General features: G+C 35.1%; 1 protein-coding gene across 3 annotated transcripts; it reads left to right on the top strand.

Annotated features, from left to right (window-relative positions):
• Positions 1-1,668: 1,668 nt before the first annotated feature.
• Positions 1,669-18,034, top strand: LOC127411849 (pituitary homeobox 3-like). Of its 3 annotated transcripts, none has more exons than XM_051647679.1 (4): positions 1,669-1,939; positions 8,326-8,452; positions 12,532-12,737; positions 16,235-18,033. In XM_051647679.1, exons 2-4 carry the CDS (start codon positions 8,344-8,346, stop codon positions 16,799-16,801), a joined length of 882 nt encoding a protein of 293 aa, XP_051503639.1. In that variant the 5' UTR covers positions 1,669-1,939; positions 8,326-8,343; the 3' UTR covers positions 16,802-18,033. The 3 variants fall into 3 exon arrangements, with proteins under 3 accessions (XP_051503639.1, XP_051503641.1, XP_051503642.1); XM_051647681.1 differs by lacking the exon at positions 1,669-1,939 and adding an exon at positions 5,050-5,146 and having other exon boundaries at positions 16,235-18,034; XM_051647682.1 differs by lacking the exon at positions 1,669-1,939 and adding an exon at positions 6,408-6,425 and having other exon boundaries at positions 16,235-18,034.
• The last annotated feature ends 7,780 nt before the right edge of the window (positions 18,035-25,814 follow it).

Below are 25,814 nucleotides of genomic sequence, written 5' to 3'. Positions count from 1 at the left end.
GTAAGTAACAGTTTTTTATGTACAAAACATTTATTGCTTAATTTTTTTTTTCACATGATCTGTCGCTGAAAATGACAGCAAAATTCTGCGCCTGCAGATTAGGACATTCTGATTTGCACAATCATACACGTTTATAAGTTTTGATGCAGCAGTTGTGTGTTCACAAACTGCAGGGATTTTTGTGTGTTTGATGGGATTCAAGGAAATCTGCTTGCCAATTTACAGTATTAGACTTACATATTCAATTGAGCAGAGGTGTGCAGTTATTTTGGTACAGGGGCCACATCAGCTGTTAAGTAGAACATGAGAGAAGATAAAAAGTTCTGCATAGTTGTATCTTTTAATCCCAGAAGTACTAGTGCACTCATACACTCAATGAATGATGCACAATTTTCTGAAATGTATTTTGATGGGACCATTCTGCGATTGCTTGAAGTTTTGCTGCTACATTTCTATCATGTGTTAGTAAAACTGAATTAAGACTGAGTATAATTATTAATTGTTTATTTTACCATACTTCAACGCAGTGGTAATTTAGTATTCTGTTTAACACTCTAGATCAGGAGTCTGGTTAAAATTAAAACAAAATATTTGGAAATTATAAATTCTAAAGGCTTTTTTTAATGTTGGTTGTAAAGTGGACACATTTGTTTTATTCTCAGAACATTATCAACCTGTTTACACACTCTTGGGTCATGATGTGGGTCCCATCAGTGGTTTGTTTGGCATCCCATTGAGCACACAACTGAATAATACAGGCTGCATGACACTGATAAATGATTACTGCTAGAGTAACATTCACATACAGGTGTGAGGGAATTCAGCATTTCACAAATAACACAAAGCACAAACATATTCCTCTCTCACTTGGATTTGCTCGCATGTCCCCTCCACCAGCCAATGAAGCGAAGATCTATTGGGATTTTATTAAAGTTCATCACTGAAAAGGTTTGCTTGCAGACTTGTCACTAAACAGCACAGGCAACATCACACTTTTCTTTGAGCAGAATATTGCAATATTGAGCACTCTAAGGTTTTTTTACAAAGGGAGAGAGAGAGAGAGAGAGAGAGAGAGAGAGAGAGAGAGAGAGAGAGAGAGAGAGAGAGAGAGAGAGCGCACTCGCAAACATGGTTGCCAGATTGCATAAATTAAGTATGACAAAAGGCGAAATATTTCCTATTTGTGCAAGTATAAATCTCTGATTGGGGTGTTGCATTTATTATCTGGCAACCCTTTGCATATTAAAAGCTTATGGATGCGGGATAGGTCCCAAAGCCAGATAAATGAAAGATCTAATAAAAAACGTTCATGATAAATCGACCCGCGGGCAGTAGTTTGACCTGGTCTGCAATTGAGGGTGCTCTAAGGTTCGTTTAAGCACCCCCGTAGAATCAGGCCTGATACATTGATATACATTTTTAAGAAGACAAAACACTGCCTGTAGCAGAAAGGAAAAGGCAGTCTCTGTAAAATATGGTGCCATGAAATAACACCAATCTTACAAATCAATAGGCTAAAGGAAGCATGTCTTTAAGCATGTCTTAACGTTTCAGACAAGCAGTCCAAGTGAGTTGATTGACCGTAGCCTTTGATTTACTGTGTGTAGCGTGAGCATGTGGTGAGAGAGAGAGAGAGAGAGAGAGAGAGAGAGAGAGAGAGAGGACAGTCAAGGGGTGGGCAATCCTTTCTGTCGCTGACCTGTCGCACAAGATATTTAGCATAAAGTCAGTCCTCCTCCGCATGGGGCTCAAGCCTTCACTCGCCGCTTAAACTTATGACAGACAACACCGAGACACAGAGAGAGGGAAAACGGTCTCTTTTCATGTGCTCATCCTAAGGAACTTTCTACATGACGGCTGCATCATTTGAGAAAAGCAGCTAAAACACGACAAAGTTGTATATTTTTCGAGGATTACCACCACTTGACCGGGATTTCATGTAAGTAGATAAAAGTCATTGTTTTGATTTGTGCTCGATGAAGGAGCTGTGGAGATTTAGTCTCCTTTTGGTCTCACAAAAATCAAGTTTCCCGAATCCAGACGTGTCGTTTGAGACTAAAAGAGTCGCAGCGCTTCAATTACAGGTCATGAACATCAGTTCTGACCGTCGATTGAAGAGGAGAGACCACTGGGCAACAGACACGATATCTAAACAGCGCCGCTCATATTCCGTCGTGCTGAAGTTGATGTGATAATGTTCATACTCCAGTGCAATATTTCCAGGGTTACTATATATAAATAGAAAGCTGCTGCATTAGGTTTAATATATGCAATTTCGTGTCTACATTGGGGGGAATATGCTTCACGTGGTAAATTTTCTGATTTAATTCAAGTTAAAATATTATTTAACATGTCTAAATCAACTAGAATACATAAGGTTACACCAACCAACCAAATTTTAAGAGTCTGATGAGTAGAAATAGCTCCTTAAGGTAACAAATGCAGGTTGCCAAAGTTTTCAAGTGAATCGGGCTTACATTATTAGCATTAGTAATCTGATCTGACATGTTTATTAGACAATTTTCTAAACATGGATTAGAACGTAAAATCAGAAATTAGCAGTTGTTATACTTGGTCACATTATTAAGAAATGACATTTATTTGTTGATCAGTTCTACCTGACGGCTGCTTCAGTTCAGGATGCTGTATATTTTTATTATTTTAAAATTTTAAAAATAAATGAATAAATAAAAAAAAATGATTCTTGATGAAAGTTTTAACACACTGAAAACGATTTCGATCACGGCTGGGAATAGTTGTGTTATAATAAAACTTTCCACTAAGTTGAATAAAGTAAGTTAAAGCCAACTTGTGCCTTTTGATATAGAAGGGCAAATTGGTTATTTCTGGAATTATGTGCGTTAAATTCAACCTTTGTTCCCTCGTCTTGACAGTTGTCTTCTGTTGTAGTCATATTACAGTTGTGCTTAACCTACATATTGAATTACAAAAACAACAACAATTAATAAACCTCAGTCCAAATATCTCTGGATTTCTCCTCCATCGTATTTCCCTTTCTAACCATGCTGCATATCACATGACCTCGGGTTTCAAGGATTGTTCCTTATAGAAGTCAGGACATTTACGTGATATACCCAAACTGATATGTGGCAGGTGCACCGAAACCGCAAGAGACTATAAGAAAAATACTCTCCCTTTTTTAATTTTTATTATTATTATTATTATTAATATTATTTATTTATTTTTTTTGCACTGCTTTACAACCACGCTCATTGAGCTCAGCGGTTTCGTTAAAAAATATATTATTTTTAAGCGATTCATAGAATATTTTAAAACAATTCGATTCATAAAAGTCAAATGTAGAAAAGTATTCTGCAATAATTAAATTATTTTGCCTGAATGTCTTTCTGCTTATTGTAATTAGGGCCCTTTCTTTTGTAAAAAGCGTCCATGATGCAAAGATACTCTAATCTAATCTTAATTTAAATGCGGCCTATAAAATAGCCAAAAAAAAAAAAAAACATTAACCGAACCTTTAAGCTATGAGCCTTTAAGCATAGTATATCTACAATGTTTTAAACCTATATAAAAAAGCTGATCATTACTCTAATTTTAATGTTTTCCCCACCATTTGTCATTTGTTTTTATTGATTCAATATTTTAATTTTATATTCAATGCTTGCTTTTGTGCAGAATATATATATATATATATATATATATATATATATATATATATATATATATATATATATATATATATAAATAAATAAAAATATAAAACACATGGCATATCGTTGAAGTAAAAATACTCTCATAAAATGTCTTTTTTTGTGAGTGATAAAACAAGTGCAGACGCCATATATTTGGTAATAATTCTAATAATAATAATAATAATAAATACACTTTGCTTGCAGTCAATTAGAATTTTAGGAAATGTGAGGTTCATCAAAAACATTTGAACATTTCAGCATTAGTTTCTCAGTTGAACGATCAATACAGCGTGCATAAAGTGTAATCGAAAAACGGCCGATCTTATTCTGAGATGAGCATCTCCTCGTACACGGATATCTGGAGCTGTGCGTGTAGAAGAAGCCGCGCGACATACACGGGCAAATGCAAATGGCTGTTAGGAGGGGAGAAATTAACATCTACAAACATTGGGTAGAAATTCCATCTGCCGCCGGCTCGAGTGGGCCCTTAATAAGTTCTCAGACAGCAAAGTGACACACATCTTAATCAACTCTTAATCCAAGGAATTAATTCCAAACGCGTTTATGAATAATTCCTGAGATAATGCAGCAGCCAGTGGAAATGTATGCTGTCTTCCTCTGTCGAACCAACAGATGGACCTATCTTCCGAAAAACGAGAGGATTTTACCTCCATTATATTTTCTCTTAGTATATATATATATATATATATATATATATATATATATATATATATATATATATATATATATTTATTTTTTTTTTTTTTTTTTTTTTATGCGATCTATGTTTTTTCAAGAGACATCAACACATGATGCATGCCACCGAAGTTTGCCACTCATTCATGGCTTTCAAAACAAGGCTTGGGCCAAATTCACAGAAAATATTTCAATAATTCAAATAAACGCAAACGAAAACATGGCCTATTAAATACCACACTCTCATGCTTTCTAGAAATCAGCCTAACATTTAATCTGCCATTGCAATTACCATCCAAGCAAACCTCTTTATTATTATTATTATATATGTATCATATTGGTTAAGATATAAGGTATAACTACTACTCTGTCCATTACCATGAGATGAACCAAAATCAGAAAAACCTGATCACTTTCCCTATTGGTCCCTCGATGTTTTACATTTAACATATCTATCAGTGCATCTTTGGCATTTGCATAGAGTCTTTGATCACTGGCCTTGTTAGCCTACAATCCTTATAGGACCCTTGACAGAGTTTGAAATGTAATAATGCCACACTTTCCTGGGGGGGGGGGGTGGCACTGACACCTTGCTCAGGATGAAATAACAGCTTACGTCACCTATAGCTCTGGCCAAACAGAACAGCATCTGTGCAGCCTGCCTGACAGATAACCATTTATCAAAGTCACTCTGGGCATGTGTGTAAATATATCTATAGTTCTGATTGTAATTCAGCATTCTCATGATACTCTCTTCATAAGCCAGCTGCATTTACAAGGCAAGTTACCCTTATTTGTATTAGATTGCAAAGAGATGTTATTTTAGAGTGTATTCTTTATAGCGAGCTTAGAAAGTGACCTTTTGATAGAGGAATAAGTTAAGGCAAGAATCTAAAAAGTTAAAGTAAATATTAGTATTAGGGATCTTTTTAAATTGTATAGGTATCTTAATTCCATTTATTGACTGCACCACAGAATAGTTATAGAAATGGCATGCTCACGAAAACAAATCATTATAAATTAACAGGACACCCTGCTTTGGCAAAGCACATATTTGTTATCCAAATAGGATTAGGGTTAGGACTGTGTGACTGTTTTTAGGTCATACTCGAATTTCTTATGCATACAGATTTTGAACTATATCAACTGAACATAGTGCATCACAGAATCGGTCAGCACGTGTAATATCAAAGATTCTGAGAATCATTTGTTTATCATCTAGTTGAATACTTGATTGCAAATGTGATTTTGGGGCCCTGAAATAAGGCAGACCCTACTCTAATCTTTTGACTGAAAGCTTTCTAAATCAGTCATACTAATACGTATCTTCGTCTGTTATTTATCATCACTGATAATCCCTACATCCTGAGGGTCTATCACCTCATGAATACTGATCACTTCCTGTTTTTTCACTTTTCTACTAACTAATGATATTATTGCAAATCACACTCGTTTTAACGTATAGGTACGATGGTTTCCTAACTCAACACACAGATTGCTCGTCATTAAGCAGAAATAAGTGCATCATTACGGAAGCAGTCAGGTGATGAACTCAGACCAAATCTTTCACCAACATCTTCAGGAGTTTGTCTCTTCAATGGAAATACCAATGGAAATTCCACGTAATCTTGTCGAGGTGCTGAAAAATATAAACATGATATGAATATAAACTGGATATAGTCAAATAAATAATTGGTCCAGCATTGGTAAGATAGGGTTTCGAAAATGATTTTGTTCAGCAACAGAGATTAATGAAAGTGGCCCAAATCAAAGGTAGCCATGTAATGTGAGTACACTCGAATCATAAGTTACCACTTAGCTTATTAAACACAGATTGCTCAGCCACACCCGTATTGCAGTATATTGAACTATACCCATATTGCCATATAGAGACATTTGGTGCATTCATTCATTTTAATTTGATGCACCTCAAAGCACTGTACAGTAGCTACTTGTGACTGCCATTATGTGACTGCTGCCAAGCTAAACACTAGGCTGGAGCAGATTTGAATCTGCCATTGGGGGAAGAGGAGGGTGATGAAGAAGAGGCAAGAGAGAGTGAGATGCACTCAAATGTTCTTTTTAATAAGATGCATTCACACATTTAGGTGTAGAAATTATTGCATGGTCACAATGACAATGATCTGAAATAACAAATATAGTATCAAGCATATCTTCTTTTTATTGCAATTAGTTATGCTTAGCAAAGTTGGACTACATAAAGTTATAGGCCTACATTGTTGTCTGTCATGTAAATACAAGCCTCAGTGCCATACACAAAGTGGAGTATTGTTTTTAAGGCGATTATAATTTTTTTTTAATCGGAAATTGAGTTGACTTTACTCAAAATGAATTCATATCGTTTATTTTGTGTACTTTGGTCTCTGATTAAAAAAAAAAAAAAAAAAAAAAAAAAAAAAAAGAATTTCGGTTGCATGTAATGGATTTAGGAGTGGTCCGATGCTCTCGTTGTTAATTTACAAACGATTTTACGTTCTACTTAGAAAACGATGCGTTTGGGAAACGTGCCTATAATTTGTTTAATTTACATGCTTCTAGTGTTTTGCTTAGTGCTTCGGGAAACCCGGTCAGGGTATTTTCCTAAGGCTTGAGGAACGTCTTTTTCAACTTAGATATAAAAATGAGAAATACCATATCATAAATAGCTTATGTAAGCTCCAACTGACAGACAGTAAAGCAAAAGTGATTGACAATTGCTGAAGGGCGAGGAACATGCTAGGAACTAGCATGTTTTTGTATAAGTAAATATTTATCAAGGCGTGATTAGAAAACGAGTATTTCGACAAGAGAATATATATCGTAATATATATGTAAAATCTTATTTTGAAACGCAAGTTTCATCGGTCAAACCAGCACACTTTTAACAATGTATGAATCCCTCAAAACAACTGAAATGTAACAACTTATAAACAAGAGGAGCAAATCACATGTGGAGGAGCCTGACTCTTTGCGTTCAGTCCTGTGAACTCTCCTCGGGCGCCCCGGTTTTCGGTATCCGTTTGATGAATTCTGACCTACTTTAACGCTTAAGCCAATCTCATCACAGATTCAAAACGCAGCAAGAGAGTGATTGTGTCTCCGTATTTAAGGTGTTAACTGCCGTTATATGAATAGACATGCTGTTATTCTAGGCTCTATTACGAGGCTGTTATTTAAAGCTGTTTGGTAACAAAGCCTTTGAGTGATGAAGCCAACTTCAAAACTTCTTCAGAGAAGTACAGTTGTAGACGAATGCACCCTACCTGATATTTTGGAGATTTGCAACACAAAGTAGGCTGTATGCGCCGATCTTACTACATCTCATTTGATTTATGATCATTTGAATTTTTCACTTTTTAAAATTGGGTCTAAATAAATCGAAATGTTTGTTTCGATTTATTCATATAGTCAAATTATGCGTTTGGTTTATTATGTCTAATTTGTCGATTTTTGTGCTCGTCTCTCTCTCTCTCTCTCTCTCTCTCTCTCTCTCTCTCTCTCTCTCTCTCTCTCTCTCTCTTTTACACAGGAAAATCTATTAACACAATATAATTAATAACTACCCTAATAGCGTGCTATTTATTTAAAACAGCTAATGTATTGACAAATAACAATTCACCATGCCTGTTTTGTACATTGGCTTAATTATACTGCTTTTCTATCATGTAAAATGTGCATAAACAGGCTAGTATGACAATATCATGTAGCCTGCTTTTTTGTTGTTGATATTCCAAAGCCACAATGCAATATCATGAAATATTATATTTAAGAAAAATAGATCAGATTTATTAATTGAATAATGTGTATTTGAAAATAGGAATTTGTGTCTAACACATATTTTAATAAATGTGTCTCTGTAAACCTGCAGTGAACAGTGAAGTCTCGTGTGTCTTGTGTGTATGATGGATGGTTGAGATGAATTGTCAGGCATGTAAATATGATACTTTGCTGTTTGCAGAGCCTGGCGGTCGAGGTTATGGATTTTAACCTTCTTGCGGACGGTGAGGCCCGTAGCCCGGCACTGTCTCTCTCTGACTCCGGGACTCCTCAGCACGATCCAGGATGCAAAGGCCAAGACAACAGTGGTCGGTTTATATTCATGTGTACATTAATCAAAAGTATGCTAAAATGATGTCAAATTTTTAAAAGTGAGATATGCTAAAATATGATTTTTACATTTGCAGGCTTATTATTATGATAATTATTTTATTTTTTCGGAATGCATAGCCTACTTCAGTTTCCCGTTTAAACTCTCGTCTTCCACTTTGTGTTAGCTGATTAGTGACAAGATCCAGCTGTTGCTCTAACAGCCTTGAATGTTTTTGCATGGACACATTCTGCTGTGCATTTTAACGGCACGCTTTATTATTTCCCCCCTCAGTTTATTCTCGTGTTCAAGCTGAAATGGACGATTTATAACAGGTCCACGTCTTTGGCTGTAGTTTTGAATAAGCTGGGCTCATTTGAATCCAGGCCTACGATTTGCAGATGTTAGATAGTCTACCATGGTGCACTGTGCACTGATTAGAGTCGCCATGTGAAGGAGATGCTCCCGACTACCAATCACGTGCTGAAGGAAGGTCGCATAAATGATTAATTCCTGTGGCTCAAATTTGGTACCCAAATGACCTAAGTCAGCAGGTCTATGCGAATAAACCTAAACACCTGTGGAACGGAAGGAGTAAGCTCTAAGAAGGGGATATACGGAGACATTGCACGACAGAGGGTTGTTCAGTCCTAAAAACAATAGGAAATGTAAGTTCAGCAAATACTGTACATATTTTTTTTTTTACTGTTAATAAATACTATAGGCCTATCTGTAGGTTAAATTATATAGGCTAACCTATCCCGATACAGTTTAACAGCGTTTAAACACGCGCAAGAAGATATGAAAGAAAGCATTATTATTTATAGTGCTTAAAAACTGGCCAATTGTGTCTATATTTTGACCTGTTTTGGGTTGGTTACAATTTTTGATATTACACTAAGTAGCCAACTATGAAATAATAAACAATTATCACCCTGACTAACCATTACCGAAAAATCTGTTCCCTTTTTGAAGATAAATCAAATACAATTAAAAACAGATGCCCGGGACTCTCTATCACACTGAGAGTTTACATCGGGACAGTAAATCTGTAAAGTGTATAGGCTAAATTAACGCGAATGAATACGAATGTACATTGCAGTAATATCTTAGCTTAAGGTTATAATTTCATAGAAACATAACTTTTTTAAGTACACGTCTGGCCTTCTTTATTGTTAAACAGGTTAAAGTTTCAACATAAGGTTATCTTTCCACTTTTTTTTCTTTCTTTTTTCTTTTTTTTTTTTTAAATAGGCAACTTCTTTATTTTTTTTGTATTTGAAGGTAAAATAATGTAGGCTATTCATTCCAAATTAGGCTAATTTTATCTTTTGCACTGCCTATACCGCTATAGGTCTATGGGACCCCAAACAGTCTAAAAAAGTCTGAACAGAACCGTCAGGAATGAAATAATCCCAAATAAGATATTAATCTAACTGTACTATATTTAATTAAACATAGCCTACTGTGTGTTTAATATCGCTTAAAACCAAAGTGTTTAAGGAATGAAGATGAACGCGGTTTAATTTCAGTCAGCAGCTTCCGGCTCATAACTCATAAATCCATATCTAATGAGCCCACTGTAAAAATATCTGTAATTTTAACGGTAAAAGACTGTAAAATGCTACAGAAATAAAAAGTTAATTGATTAACGAATATTAACTGTAAAATATACAGTAAACATTTTAATATATTTTAAAAGACAATACTGCAGTTTTTACAATAAAATGTTGTTTTTTAGATATATAAAGTATGATTTTCCTGTATAATTAATGGTAAAAATTTACATTATGTTTAACAAGAGAGTACATGTACTTTTTACAGTAAATTATTGTTAAAATTACAGTAAAAAACAGTAATCAGGTGTTCCCACAATTCCCAGAATGACCCATCATATTTCATGATATTTTATGGGAATAGTTATGTTTATTCTTATTATAAAAATCAGTTTATGTACTTTGGGGTGTTCTGTGTTATATCTGATGTATATATTATTATTTTAATTTTACATGTGTTCCCCTGATGGTGTTTAGTGTTTGTGTAAGTGACATTGAGCACTGTCTCTACATGTTTATTGGTCATTGCTCCAGGAAGAGCCACTATTGATGAACTTCATGTCATCATGTGACCTTCTGTAGTTAAAACAGTGATTAACAATACATTATAAAGTAAAAAGCAGATTTTTACAGTTTCAGAAGGTTAATATCAAGTTTATGACTTTTTTTTTTTTGTACTGTATTTTTTTAATTTTTTGTACTGTAATTTACAGGTTGTTCTGTAAAGTTGTTTACATTTTACTGTATTATTTTACATAATTATTCTGGTAACCACAGCTGCCATTTTTTTTTTTTTTTTGGTAAAAACAACAGGATTTGTTTTTCTTTAATGGAAAACATTTATTGTTTCTGACATATATATCCAGATTAAACATCAAACGAACTGCAGCTAAACAATACATCAGTAAGTTAAAGGAAGTAATACAAGTGACTGAAAAAAATGAGCAGTTTTTGGATTCAGAGTCCATTGAAAGGATTCACTGATTTGATGATTTCGACGACACATTTGTTTAATTTCAGCAATTTGTTCTACATCTCTGTTGACTAGTTATAATACACAATATATGCTACTCTTTAACTGAATGTAATTGTTTGGCACAAAATAGAATGATAGTGATACTTTTTTTGAGGTTTCTGCTTATCAGATGAAATAGTAAGAGTTAAAGGGGTTTCTGCTGACAGATGGCAGCGTGATGTCTTATTGGTTTTCCTGGAGGCCCTGCAGAGTCCTGGAAAGCTTGCTGATTAGTCAGAACTGCTCCTAGAGAGTTAAGCTCTTGCCAAACAGCCCCAAACCTGCCCTGCCACTAATGGCTGATCCCAGGATTATGTGGCCTGCTAATTTAGCCTTTTCTGTGTCTTGAATTTGCAGAACTTCTCACCACAGAGGGAAGATTTTGACCCTATCTTGTTCTTGTTTTCGAGTCATACAGAATTAACGACTTTTTTGTATTAAGCACATACAGTATATGTTTATCCATAGCTATTTGCGTATTTCTATTTTATAGTATCTTGGACACAGATTTTTATTTGATTTTTTTATTGGTTATGTTAATATAGCGAAAAAGATTAAGGATTTTCTACATTTAAAATGTTAGTTTAAGCATGAACTTGAAAAAAATTTAGTAAATACTACATTTATACTCAATTCAAACATGTAAAAATGAATGCTGTAGCTTATAAGTAAATATTATTTATGATTGTTTGTTATCTTTACAATGTGTCATCATGCAGTAATCCTAAAGTAGAAAACCTTGTTATATGCCCATTTATTCGCTAATTTGAGTAAATTTCACAGGTAAATAAAATAAGTAAATTTTACGTAACTTTTTGAAGCTGGTTTTCCCAGCATGCTTGAATAATTAATGAGCTTGCATGGTTTCACTGGTTACACGTTTATTTACACCGTTTTAATTGTTGATTTTGTTGTTACGTTTGGAAACTTCTTATTTTGTGAAGTCTGAAGTTAATTTTCTACTCAAAATCACCCGTTTGTGATAACAAAAATGACATGTTGGTTTTTACCATCATCATGTTTTGTGCACCAAGTGTTGAGGTCTGCGTGCACAGCTCTGTATCATGATTCTATTGCCTGTAATGCCAGGTGATGTTGTCTTGTAGACTACATACCATGCAATAAGTTTCAATGTGGAATGGGAGGCGTTCGTATATCATATGATACATGATATAACTGGTTTATAAGAAATGATCACTTAAATTTTACAAAGTATATTTAAGTATCACATACATCAGATTTGTAAGTAAAAGTTACTGTATTAACTGAATTGTTTAAGTTAATTATGTCATGAAGTTAAGTAGATTTTGGTTCATTTTATACCATTAAAATGTACTTAGAAAAGCTGTGTGCAAAAACTAGTAAGTAAATCTTACTAGTTCTAATCTTTTTAAGTGTATGGCAGGTTTTTTTGTTTTTTGTTTTTGTTTGATGCATGAGTAAAGTGGGAAGTAGCCTATGTGGGTCTGTTGTTTAACCATTGCTCTTCCCTGTGAATCTGCACAGACACAGAGAAGTCCCATCAGAATCACACGGATGAGTCAAACCCGGAAGATGCCTCTCTAAAGAAAAAGCAGCGGAGGCAAAGAACACACTTCACCAGCCAGCAGCTCCAGGAACTAGAAGCCACCTTTCAGAGAAACCGTTATCCTGACATGAGCACGCGAGAGGAGATTGCTGTGTGGACCAACCTCACGGAAGCAAGAGTGCGGGTACGTGTCCTTGCCAACTAAAACACTGCATAACTACAGCAAGTTGCAGTGTCTTTTCACACATTTTTAAAGATGTTTTGATCAAAACGGTTGTGGTAGACAATCTGACTTTGACGCAGTTATGCTCACCATGCTGCCAATTAGGTGAATTTGGATACTGTGTGTAATGAAAGGGTGCCCTTTTGAACCATGGGACATAAACATAGGTCTGGGCTATTCCAGGATTTTCGGGAACACTTAAACACTAGACTAAATCTAGATCAGCTTGGTATCGACTGTGGGATTTTCTGTTTTTCAAGAAAGTATCTATATTGAGATTTGTGATGTAACTTAGCTTATAAAAACTCTCCGTAAAGGTTTGTGACCCTCCCTGTAACCACAAAAACTAAAACAGAAGTTTAGTCAGTGAAACGCAACACAAAAGAGAGCAGGTGGGCTCCCATTCTGATGGATGACAGTACAATTATTGCCTCTTTGGCTGGCTCTCATCTAATGGATCAAATTCATGTTGGACAGAGGAAAGGTCACATACCACACAGTCTTGGTTGTTATTTTGAAAGAACAACAGAGTTAGAGATACAGCGTTGTAGCCCACACCACAATTTAATTCATTTTGCAATTAGTTCAAGTATAAAACAAAAAATGTTACAGACTACAAAGGGTAAAAAATGTTTGGTTGCATTGGACTTGGGTTTCCCTTAACACAAAAAAATTATTGCACTATTTACTTTTAATGTGTTTTAATTGGTCATTTATCCTTTAATCTCGCTGAGTTTGGGTGAGAGGGGCGATATGTTTATTCTCTATTACACCTAACCTAATGCCAGGCTGACCCAGGCTGCTTTAAAAATCCTCCACGATGGACCACACATGACTGGGACATTTTCTAAATGAAGGTTTCTTCTTCATATGATGCTGTGATTGCTTGATATATATATATATATATTTAAACATTCATTCCACACCATTCTTTTGGTAAAACACATCCTTGGACAAAACTTTGAAAATGAGGGGTCAGAAGCACATACAAAACATTTAATCCAAAATAAATGACTGAATCATGAATTACCAAAATTATGGGAAGGAACACACTGAGCATCCAGCTATATTTGACATTCAGTTATTTGGGTAAGGCTTAAACACTATTGCCAATGTGTCAGTGGAACACTGACAGAGGAGGGTATTCCCTCCTTATATAAACTGGTATCATTTACAGTATTCTGGATAACAGATAACATTAAATATTCCCCCCAAAAAAGGCTGATTGACATTTATATACAAGTACAGCAATATTCAATCACTATATAAGATTTTTTTTTTTTTACATTTGTGGAGACAATCCTTTGCAGAGGTAATTAAAGGAATATTCTATATTAAATTCAAGTAAAGCTCAATCGACAGCATTTGTGGCATAATATTGATTACAACAAAAATGTATTTTGACTTGCCCCTACTTTTCTTTAAAAAAAAAGCAAAAATCGAGGTTCCAGTGAGGCACTTACAATGGAAGTGAATGGGGCCAATCTGTAAACGTTAAAATATTCACAATTTCAAAAGTATAGCCACAAGAAATTAAGGATATACATGTAAACATGATTTTAGTGTTATAAAATCACTTATTAACCTTATCTGTGTAAAGTTATAGCTAGTTTTACAATGTTGTTGCCATGACAATGTAGTAACAAACCCTAAAACCCTAAAATAACTAGAAATGATGATTTAAACAACTTTACAGCTCAAATAATACACAAGTTTTAACAGAAGAATTAATGGAAGTGCTTTTAGAAAATTATAAGCTTCACATTTCTGTTTAAACTTCCAAAAATCGGCCCCATTCACTTCCATTGTAAGTGCCTCCCTGTAACTTTGTTTATGTCCTTTTTAAAGAAAAGGAGTGCTGAGTCAAAATACATTTTTGTGGTAATCAACATTATGCCACAAATGCTGTCGATTGAGCTTAACTTGTATTGAACCCGGAATGTTCCTTTGTGGGGTGTTTCTTTAACCTTGCAGGGCGCTTTTAGCACTGTGGATTCTTAGAAAGTAAAGTCATGTTAATAACATTTTACACACTCTCTTTACATTTGCCTGCAATTTCCAGTTGTGTATGCATTTTTGAAATTTTTTCTGAACATCGTGAAAATTCCCAACAAAGTGTAATTTCCACCACAAGTTCTGTATCGTGTTTAATTGAATTCTGTGGTGGAAATGGCATTTTTATGCGTTTTAAAATAAAATAATTGCTTCCTTTGTTAATTTCATAATTAACAATTTATGTATCCTAAATACACACAATTAAATAATATTTTCACACTTTTTTTTTTTTTTTTGCATAATTTAGCATAATTAGTGATATTTACCTTGATTTTTTTTTTTTTTTTCAAACATCCCTTGTCTCATAGCTTCAAGCATGCTCTTCACTAAAACTTTTGTTGATTAGGTAAACAAGTACACAAACTTAAAAAAAAAAAACAATTATTAGTGGCAAAATTTGAAAAGTTTGGTGTGCTAGTAATTTTTGAAAAATGTATATACATAATTTTCACTGTGTTTATTCCATTCTTTGTTTAGGTTATCATAGTTTTGAACATGTAATAATTTGTATATTTATAATGGACTTTCATTCTTTAATATTGAAGGTCTAGGTCTGGGACAAGGCTAAAACAGTAAAATGTATGCATAACAGGCATTTCAAAAGTACTAAAATGAAATAATGAAGGCATGATAAAAAGTTTCCAATTCAGTTTTAATGATACTATCATTAAAGAAAAAAAAAAAAAAAAAAATATATATATATATATATATATATATATATTTTTTTTTTTTTTTAAATTTACAAATATGTTAGTTTTGATAAGTATCAACCACTGGGACATGAGTTAAGAGAAACACCATTATACAGTATGTTTATTATTTGTCTTTAGTGCTTACTAACTTAATATGTCACAAATTTTAAAGTCTACATGTCTAATTAGAGTCTAGGAACTTTTAAAGTGGAAAGAGATCGACAAAGAAACAGATTTATAATTTCATAGAGAGCTAAATGAAATATATTCATTTAAATTTCTACATTAAAACTTTAATCCACCTAATATCCTCTAAGAACAGGATGTCAAATTGACTAAATGTGAGGGAAACTCTTTAATGACATTTCTCACAGAGAAAACTCATAATAAGTGAATAAATTAGTTTAATAAATCAAGCAGTTTAATTTTGCATGGCAGAAATGGAAAAGTATTTAAAAAATCAGAACATCAAAGTTACAGTGTCAGATTTTGGTATGTTATAGGAGCACACTATGATACAGAAATAAAAAGTATGTATTATATTAAAAATGGAGAATGCATTTGCTTAATAAACAAAAACATTTTGCGACAATTTACACTGAATGTCATTACTTGGAAAATGTCATTAAAATGCAGTTTTACATTTTCAAATTTGTCACACCTCCATTGTAAACGCAGTTTTGAACTTTTTCCTCTTTGTCTTTAAAACAGGTGTGGTTTAAAAACCGCCGTGCCAAATGGAGGAAGAGAGAAAGGAACCAGCAAGCTGAGCTTTGTAAGAATGGCTTTGGTGCTCAGTTCAATGGACTCATGCAGCCGTACGATGACATGTACTCGGGCTATTCCTACAACAACTGGGCAACTAAGAGCCTGGCCAGCAGCCCCTTGTCAGCCAAAAGCTTTCCTTTCTTTAACTCCATGAATGTAAGTCCCCTGTCCTCCCAGCCCATGTTCTCGCCACCCAGCTCCATCCCTTCCATGAACATGGCCTCCTCTATGGTGCCCTCGGCGGTGGCAGGGGTGCCCGGCTCTGGCCTCAATAACCTGGGAAACCTGAACAACCTGAACAGCCCCACCCTCAATTCTGCAGCCGTATCAGCAGCTGCCTGCCCTTATGCCACCACGGCCAGCCCATACATGTACAGAGACACCTGTAACTCCAGTCTGGCCAGCCTCCGGCTCAAGGCCAAGCAGCACGCCAACTTTGCTTACCCGACCGTGCAAAACCCTGTGTCCAACTTAAGCCCCTGCCAGTATGCTGTGGACCGGCCAGTATGAAGTCTCCGTGTCTGTCCCTATACAACCTCAACCCAAACTTTAAGCCCTTGTCGAGCCAACTCCACATCTGACTCTGGGGCATCACCCTGCAATGCGGACTTGTTTTAAAAAAATATGTGGTTTTCTGAAAGAACCGAGGAGCGCTACAGGACGAGGCTTCACGAGGAAAAGAGAGAATTAACCTCACAATGGACCATGTCTCAAAGAACTCATGCATGAACATGCAGAGACTTTGTTGCTGAACCGACCAACTGTTTAAAAGCTTTTGTCCACTGCATGATTAGAGTGAAGTACAAAAAGGACCTAAATACTTTCACTGCACTCATGGAATGACCTTGCAAGGCAAAAATAACTGATCACCATCAATTCTAGGCACATGATGTGATATTGGTACAAGCGAGAGGGTGTACATAATGGACTCTGTATTGTATGTGATAATAATATCTTTCAAATGTAATATTTTAATGATGAGAGGAGCATGTTCCTCAAGAGAAAAGCCTAGACTGATGTACCATGATGTACCTCCTCAAGGAATTTTAATCTTTGTTGTGAATTCCATTCACCCAAGTCAGAGGTCAAAGGTCAAAGGTTGTTGTAAGATGACAAGACAACCCCTAGCAGTGAGTAGTTTCAGAAGAAAAGAAAAGAAATTAAGTACAGAAAAAGCTCTATCAGAAAGCAGAAAATTAGGATTCTTTTTTTGTTTTGTTTTTTAAAGGAAAGAATTAACTAAAAAGCCATTGAGTAAATAGATTTGTGTGGTGTTCTAAAAAAGGGAGTCTATGACTGTAATATAATGTATGTGAGAGTGCAGTTGTTATAAAACAAGCTTTTTCTGGTGTAGCCTGCTTTGTCTCATTAAAGATAAAAATAAACGATTATTTGTTTTTATGAATAATCCTGCTTTGAAAGAAAATACCATTGACCGAGTGTTCAGTCACTATCCAAATGACTTTCGGGATTGGCTCATGACATTGGCCAAGACCAACAGGGTCAAACGCAAAACTCATTGTCCTTGTGTCACCATAGCAACGCAACCTCAGATCCATGGCAACATTATACAACAGAACTGACGGTGTGGGAGAGCACGAGATAGAGAGGTATAGATGTTCTTTTTGGCCTGTCACTGATCTGTTTGACCTACAGTCTTGGAGGGGCTTCCATCGAGCGTCACTCACTGTCCTGTAATGGGAGGAATTCTATTTCCGAGGGAATACTGCCAAGATTACATAATGACATAGCATTTTTACCATAAGAAAAAAAATAAACTGCATATTTTCGACAAAATGTACATGTCTTTCATGCAAAAATAATGAATTAAAAAAAAATTCATTTTTACTTTACAGTAAGGTTTTATTTGTTAACAAAATTAGTTAACATGAACTAACAATGAACAATACTTTTACAGCATTTATTAATCTTGGTTAATGTTAATTTCAACATATATTAATACATTTTTTAAATCAAAAGTTGTGTATGTTAACATTAGTTAATGTATTATTAGCTTACATGAACTAACAATGAACAATGCTGTAAAAATATATATTGTTCATAGTTAGTTCATGATGCCTAATGCATTAACTAATGTTAACGAATGGAACCTTATTGTAAACTGTTTCCAAAAATTCTCACCTTATTAAAAAGGTAACATTTTCCAATAAGGTTGTATTTGTAAACATTAGTTAACTACATTAGTTAACATGAACCAACAATGAACAAAACTTTTACAGCACCTATTAATCTTGGTTAATTTAAATTTCAACATATACTAATACATTTTTTAAATGAAAAAGTTGTATCTGTTAAAATTAGTTAATGCAGGGGTCTTCAAACTGGGGTCCGGGGATCCCCAGGGGGCCGCGGAACATTTCAGAGAAAAACACTTTGAAATAACATGAACTATCAATAAACAATTATATTTTTTATAAACACAGTAACATTAAATACTATTAATAAATGCTGAAAAAAAAAAACATTCTTTCTTCATTATTAATTCTTAATACCTAATGCATTTGCAAATGTCGACAACCTTATTGTAAAGTGTTACCATTAAACCAGATATGCTTTTATAGGACGATCACAGACATGAAAAGATTTATAATTTTATGATTTATTAGTGTTGCAAAAATATACATGCAGTATCTAAAATATGGGACAAAAAACTTTTTCGTTTCTGCTAAAAACTTATTCTTATCTGTTGCCAGATTTGTGATATTTGTATGTGAAGGCATCATGCAAGAACAACCTATTTTGAAATACATACATTTTATGTTAAGTGTACAAAGGAATACAGTATAGGCAACAAAATACAATTAAGCAATGGTGTGACAATGAAAAACAATTACAATACAGTTGTTCTGGTGTAACCGTTTAGCAATTCAAATTGAATTTAGGTGAGGCACACTTGTAAATGTATTGGTCACACAATAATGGCAGTGGAGTCTGTGTGTGTGTGTGTGTGTGTGTGAATGAATGATGTGTGTGTGTGTGTGTGTGTGTGGAGGTGAGGTGCGGTCACACTGATGATCCACCCTGACTTTCTAAATCAATATCTCACTGGAGGGTAAATATCCTCTGGTCCCCTGTGTTTACCTCTCAAAACAGACTATGAACTGAAAAGAAAACACATTTACAATGGGCATGACCTGCTAAAATCCTGAAACCACATATAATTGACTGGCTCAGAGAAATTGATACACCTTCAAACTTAGGTAATAGATTTTTATTTTAAGACGTTTGATTGGTCAATTAATTCTTCAGCTAATTAATGTGAATGTATACAGTCTTATTTTAAAGTGTTACACATTTTTCATACAGGGCATTGCACTGTATTAATCTCTCAAGACTTGTTTACAAAAAAATCAAAGATGACAAAGTTAAATGATTATAATGTTTCAATTTAAGTTTCTTAAATATTCTTTATCAGATTGTAAATAAACATTGCTTATAAAAGGGCTTTACAAAACATCAATAATTATTATAAATTCAAATCAAATACTTTTCTGCCAGAATTTGTAACTTATTCTAATATTTCTAGAGTGAACTATAATTAAAGGACTATTAGAATAGGATATTATGAAACTTGATACACAAAGACTGACTAATTTTAAAATAATGAAAAGCTTATTATTAAAACTCATCACTTACATAAGACTCTCAAAATGCTATGGCATTTTATACCAAGAACTGCTGCCCCAATTTAAGTCCATGGTACAGTGAATTCATGTCAAGGGCACTAAGATGAAATTAAAACTGAAAATTGGATAAACGTAATTGAAGCCTGAACAGGTTGCCTTTGTAATAATAATTAGTATTGAAAATAATAATAATAAAAAAATACACACAGATAGATTGAAGAAATGTCATGTCTTTTTATACTATGTTCCAAATGAGGGTTAAAAAAATTGAAGTCTGCCTGGCTGATTCTCCAGACTTATTAACAAGACAAATTGATCAAAGGCAGATGGAGCATCTCTTGTCTCAATAATCTTTGTTTCATGACCTGTTTACACGACTTGGCAAATGATAGGTATACATAATGAATGTTTGAAATCTTACTGTTATTGTTCATCAATAACATTTGACTTTGAAAATGAGAAAAACACTCCTAACACTTGGTTTACTCAATGGATTTTTTCCCTTCAAATGATCTGATGTGCTACTGATAAATGAGCATTTCTTTAGGAAGTGAAATAAAACCATTATAGGGAGACTGGGGGCTAGTTGTCACACAAGGAATTGTCATAAAATCTATATATCAGTAGCTATACGGGTTTCAGTCAACTGTCCAGCTGCACAAGTGCTTGTGTTTTCAATAGCAGTGGTTTTGTATGTTGGTTTCAAAACATAGTTCAAATCAGTACTAAATTAGAATAATTTCTGTGAATCACATTTTTTTTTTACTGAAGCTGTTGGTTAAACAGAACAGAACAAAACTACATTCCGGCAAGGGTCCAGTTTATAAGTAGGGCAGATTTTAACCAAAAGGATGAACTATATGCCTAAGACTAAAAAAAAAAATCAAATTTGTATTGGGGCAAGTTGTCACAGTAGTGTTTATATGCTGTAATTTTACACAAAAATATACAGTTTTACTGCCAAAATGATGGTTTGATATTTTTGTGTTTTATTTTTTATTTCATAACTCTTTTACTGTTTAAATTGTGCTAAAAATAAAATAAAAAAAAAGCATATACAGGCTATTTAATGGCAAATTCACATTTTGACTACTTATAGTGTGACAACATGCCCCACTAGGTCAGTGAATACTCTAAAGTGTGTGTCTATGCAGATATTTTGTAATAAGTATTATCAATAGAAGTAGAAATTCTGTTTACACTTGCTTCTTGACATAAAAGTATTCAGAAATTATATGTAAGTGAAAGTATGGATACTGAGTGAAAATTTTACTCAATTAAAAGTCCAGTATCTAGCCAAAAACAAACTTGAGTGAAAGTAAAATGTTTTCACATTAAATTGTACTAAAGCATTAGTAAAAGTAAAAAGAAACTTTTTTTTTCTAGCTAGAATGAAATCAAAAGAGGAGATTGTGTGAGAGAAGATGTTGTTAAATTTGATTGGTTTGTTAAGTTGCCTTTTTACTGTCTCCGACATATTTTTCCCCGAGTGGCATTCGTAACCTGGTCGTAGAATCATGTTACAATAACTACATTTTTGCAAAATGATTTTTATGTGGCCTTTTGCACGTAACAGAAGTTTCCTGGTGGAATGAACACTCGAGGCGTTAAAACAACAATTACTTTTATCTCCTTTCACTCAAATCACCAATAAAACAGCAGATTATCAGTTAATAAACACTTACTTTTCGCCCTGTTCCTCACACAATGCTATCTTGTGACGTATAAACACTTTTACTATAGCGCATGACTAATTTTAACATTTGCATTATATAACCAACTACATTTACAAGCTTGTTGAAGTGTGATCAAATTGTGCCGAGATATGATTCTTGAAGAGCACGTGAGTCGACACATGAGCCAAAACTGTCATAGAAGCACCACAAAATGACGTGGTTGCTTCAGAAATTGTGTTTTTCATCTCACATTAGCTTTTTCTGACACTATCAGTTAGGTTTAGGTTTAAGGTTTAGGGTAGGGAGGTCGGTTTTGTTGATTTAAATCTCGACAGAACATTAACCTTAAAAACTTTATATGTTCGGGAGAACATTTCACTCACTTTTAGCGCCACACAGTGGACATTTCACTTAAGAACTGCCCTGAGACATGTAATGAACCACATCATTTTATTTTGCAAAAACATTGCCACAGTCACGCAGAGTACCCAGCCCCTTGAGACAAAAAAATTCAAAATAAGCTTTGAAGAAAGTTTGTAATGTTATTTTTTTTTTGTTTTTTTTAATTAAAATTTTTATGGATTCAAACAAACAAGATAACACGAACAGAGCATACACACACTGAATCAATTTATAAAATTATATGTCCCTTCCCCTGAACACCCCCCCCGCTACACATAACCAGTGGTCCGAAAGTTTGTAATGTTGTTGGTTTTGTGAATTGTTTTCTGAAGTTTGCTACCAAACCTGGTGTTGAGCAGAAGGATGAATTCAATAAATATTACTCCATTATTTTTATTATCATTATCATTACTGGTTTTATAGTTATTACTATCATTAATACTGTAGTTGCCTAACAACTACAACAATAATAATTCAGCAAATAGGGAATAGAAATTCATATGACATGTACACATTTAATTGCAAAAGCCTTTTGTTAATATATATATATATTTTTAATGTGAGTGATTATTTTTGACTTCATAACTGTCAAATCTGTAGAAGTAGCAGGTGTTTAGAAAAACCGTCAGTGTTTCTCACTTGATGCTCATAGTTTTTAATGAATACATCACATTCAGTCAGGCGGTCACATACGGTCTAGTTGCACAAATATTTCAACGTATCCAAAGCTCAAATCTGATCCGAAATTCCGCCTCTGCAGATGGTCGGAGCTCCACACAGCCGGCGTGAGACACTGCATTTGAAACGACTGACCTCTGATCTGTCATTTGTCGTTTCTCGGATACAGTGAAAAAGCTGCTTCAGTCCAGTAAGACAAAAGAAAATGATCTGCAAAAATATAATGAGTACTTTTCAAGTTTAAATAACATTTTAAGGAGTAAAAAGTACTATTTTTTTCTTTGGAAATGTAATTAAGTAAAAGTACAAGTATTCCATTTAAATTGCACTCGAGTAAAGTACAAATCCCAAAAAATAATACTTAAGTATATGACTTAAGTATTTTTACTCAATTACTTTACACCCCTGCTTCTTGATCCTTTGCATTAATATAATCCTGCCTCTTGCCTTTGAATAATATATGGTAAATAGATGGAGAACAAACACCAATCTGGACAATTCACTTTAAAACATTTTAAGAAAATTCCATTGCATCATTTCTTAAACTGTAGCAGATTGTATAAATGACACCTGGAGCCTGAGCCTGCTTACAGCCAAAATTCCTTTTGTCTAACGAGCTTCCAAAAGATTTTTTCCCAAGAAACGACGGCGTTCACAGGTGATAATCTGCCATTACGTGATTAGTCGCAATTCCTCTTTGTGTCCTATTAGACAGACTTAGAAAATGGATACAATAGAAATTGTTTGAGTAACCCCATGCACTGAAGCCTAAGGCAGGTGTAAATTCACAGACCACACAACGTCTCACACCCATTTCACTCCTGGGAGGATACAAGGCAAGCTAATATCTGTTCCCTTACAATTATTTGTAGTTTCACTCTCCCTCCTGTCTCAACTGAATAGGGATCATTACTGATGTTGCCTTGACGATAACAAAAAACACAAAATTATTTTGCAAACATTAAGTATACAACAAAAGAACAGTGATGTGTCCTAGTTCAATCATGTGTGGATTACACATACACATATGTTTTATTTAAGTCTGTATTGCAGTTCTAATCACTCCAGTTCTAAACCTTTTTGTCCTCCACACCATGTCTATGCCATAGTCCTTACCCCCAACTGTAATACATTAACAGGATTAAAATTCCTGAGGTAAATCCTAAAGAATAACCTGACAGTTATCTTGTACTCTTCCCCTCAGCCTTTTTACCTTTTATTCCTCTCAGGCAATCATTTGAAGCATTGCCGGGTCTAAGGTGGGGCATTGCCCCCCTACATTTTCCTTGTGCCCACCCCCCTCAGATGATGACATGGGGGACCCCCCTGGTCAGACAGAGAGAGAACCTACACTGATCAGCAACAACATTAAACCACCTGCCTAATATTGTGTAAGTCCCACTCGTGCCGCCAAAACAGCACCAACCCGCATCTCAGAATAGCCTTCTGAGAATATATTTCACCACAATAGTTCAGAGTGGTTATCTAAGTTGCCGTAGACTTGTCAGTTCAAACCAGTCTGGCCATTCTCCGTTGACCTCTTTCATTAACAAAGCATTTCCGTCCACAGAACTGCCACTCACTGGATGTTTTTTTTCGTTTTTGGCACCATTCTGAGTAAATTCTAGAGACTGTTGTGTGTGAAAATCCCGGGAGATCAGCAGTTACAGAAATACTCAAACCAGCCCATCTGGTACCAACAATCATGCCATGCTCCAAATCACTGAGATAAAAAATGTTCCCCATTCTGATGGTTGATGTGAACATTAATTGAAGCTCCTGACCTTGGCAAGTTGCGTGGCGCCATGCGAGGGTCGGACGTGTGAACTGTGAGCTCTGCGCACTTTGCTAGTTTTACTGCTATTTGTGTCATAAACCAGTGAGATTTGATACACCCTGATTCTTAGCTGTTCTATGAAGACAATATGTCAAAGAATTCAAAATCCTCAGCCTCTGGAGATATTAAAAGACACTTATGTGCTCAAGCTGATACCCCAGATAGGGTTGCAGACCAGGGACGAGATCCAGTGTCAACTGTCGAGTATGTCGGCAATGCTAGCGAAGGTTGTTACAGACTTGGAGGATCTTGCTGTAATACGTCGATCGATTACGGCCATGGAGACGAAATTCACTGAGTTGGTTACAAGAATGGGGGATGTCGAGAAATGGATCGATTATCTGGAATCATCGGAGAGGGAATTAGCTGCTAACCCTCTAGCGACCAAGGTGGATTTGCAACGTGTTTGGGAAAAACTGGAGGATTTGGAAAATCGTAATCGACGAAACAACATCCGAATTGTTGGAATTTCTGAGCATGAGGAAGGCCGAGATATGGTAAAATTCCTAGATGGGCTCTTCCCGAGTCTGCTCGACATAACAGGCCATAAGCTGGAAATCGAGCGAGCTCACAGAGTCCCGGCTCGGAGATCCGCCGAGGGAGACAGGCCCCGATCAATTCTGGCCAATTTTCTGAAATCATCCGATAAAGATCTCGTGTTACATGAGGCAAGGAGTAAAGGAAGCTCCTGACCCGTATCTCCATGATTTTATGCACTGCACTGCTGCTGCATGATTGGCTGATTAGATAATCGCATAGATGATTGCTAGTGCCAGACGGGCTGGTTTAAGTATTTCTGTAACTGCTGATCTCCTGGGATTTTCACACACAACAGTCTCTAGAAATTACTCTGAATGGTGTCAAAAATAAAAAAACATCCAGTGAGCGGCGGTTCTGTGGACAGAAACGCCTTGTTGATGAGAGAGGTCAACAGAGAATGGCCAGACTGGTTTGAACTGACACAGTCTACTACGGTAACTCAGATAACCGCTCTGTACTATTGTGGTGAGAAGAATATCATCTCAGAATGCTATTCATAGATGCGGGTTGACGCTGTTTTAGTGGCACGAGGGGGACCTACACAATATTAGGCAGGTGGTTTTAATGTTGTGGCTGACTGGTGTATAGCCCTCCCTAAAGGTCAAAATGCCTCTTAAAGATGCATCCTAGTACCAGGCCTGATTTGAAGACTCTTTGTTGCAGGTGAGATGCATATTCAAGCTACCTCTGAAGCAAATATGGCAAAACAAAGACGGGCGATGGCCTAAATGAATTTAAATCAC

The sequence above is a fragment of the Myxocyprinus asiaticus genome, chromosome 21 (genome assembly GCF_019703515.2).
Source record: "Myxocyprinus asiaticus isolate MX2 ecotype Aquarium Trade chromosome 21, UBuf_Myxa_2, whole genome shotgun sequence".
NCBI classification, from domain to species: Eukaryota; Metazoa; Chordata; class Actinopteri; order Cypriniformes; family Catostomidae; genus Myxocyprinus; species Myxocyprinus asiaticus.
Note: the sequence above shows the minus strand (reverse complement) of the source record. Positions and strands in the feature narration are given on the sequence as shown.

What these genes read in the sequence shown, in the direction of transcription:
- LOC127411849 (XM_051647681.1), top strand. Translation starts at nt 8,344, where the DNA reads ATGGATTTTAACCTTCTTGCGGACGGTGAGGCCCGTAGCCCGGCACTG. An exon ending in CAAAGGCCAAGACAACAGTG is followed by an intron (nt 8,453 to 12,531) that starts GTCGGTTTATAT and finishes GAATCTGCACAG; the next exon opens with ACACAGAGAAGTCCCATCAG. An exon ending in TCACGGAAGCAAGAGTGCGG is followed by an intron (nt 12,738 to 16,234) that starts GTACGTGTCCTT and finishes TCTTTAAAACAG; the next exon opens with GTGTGGTTTAAAAACCGCCG.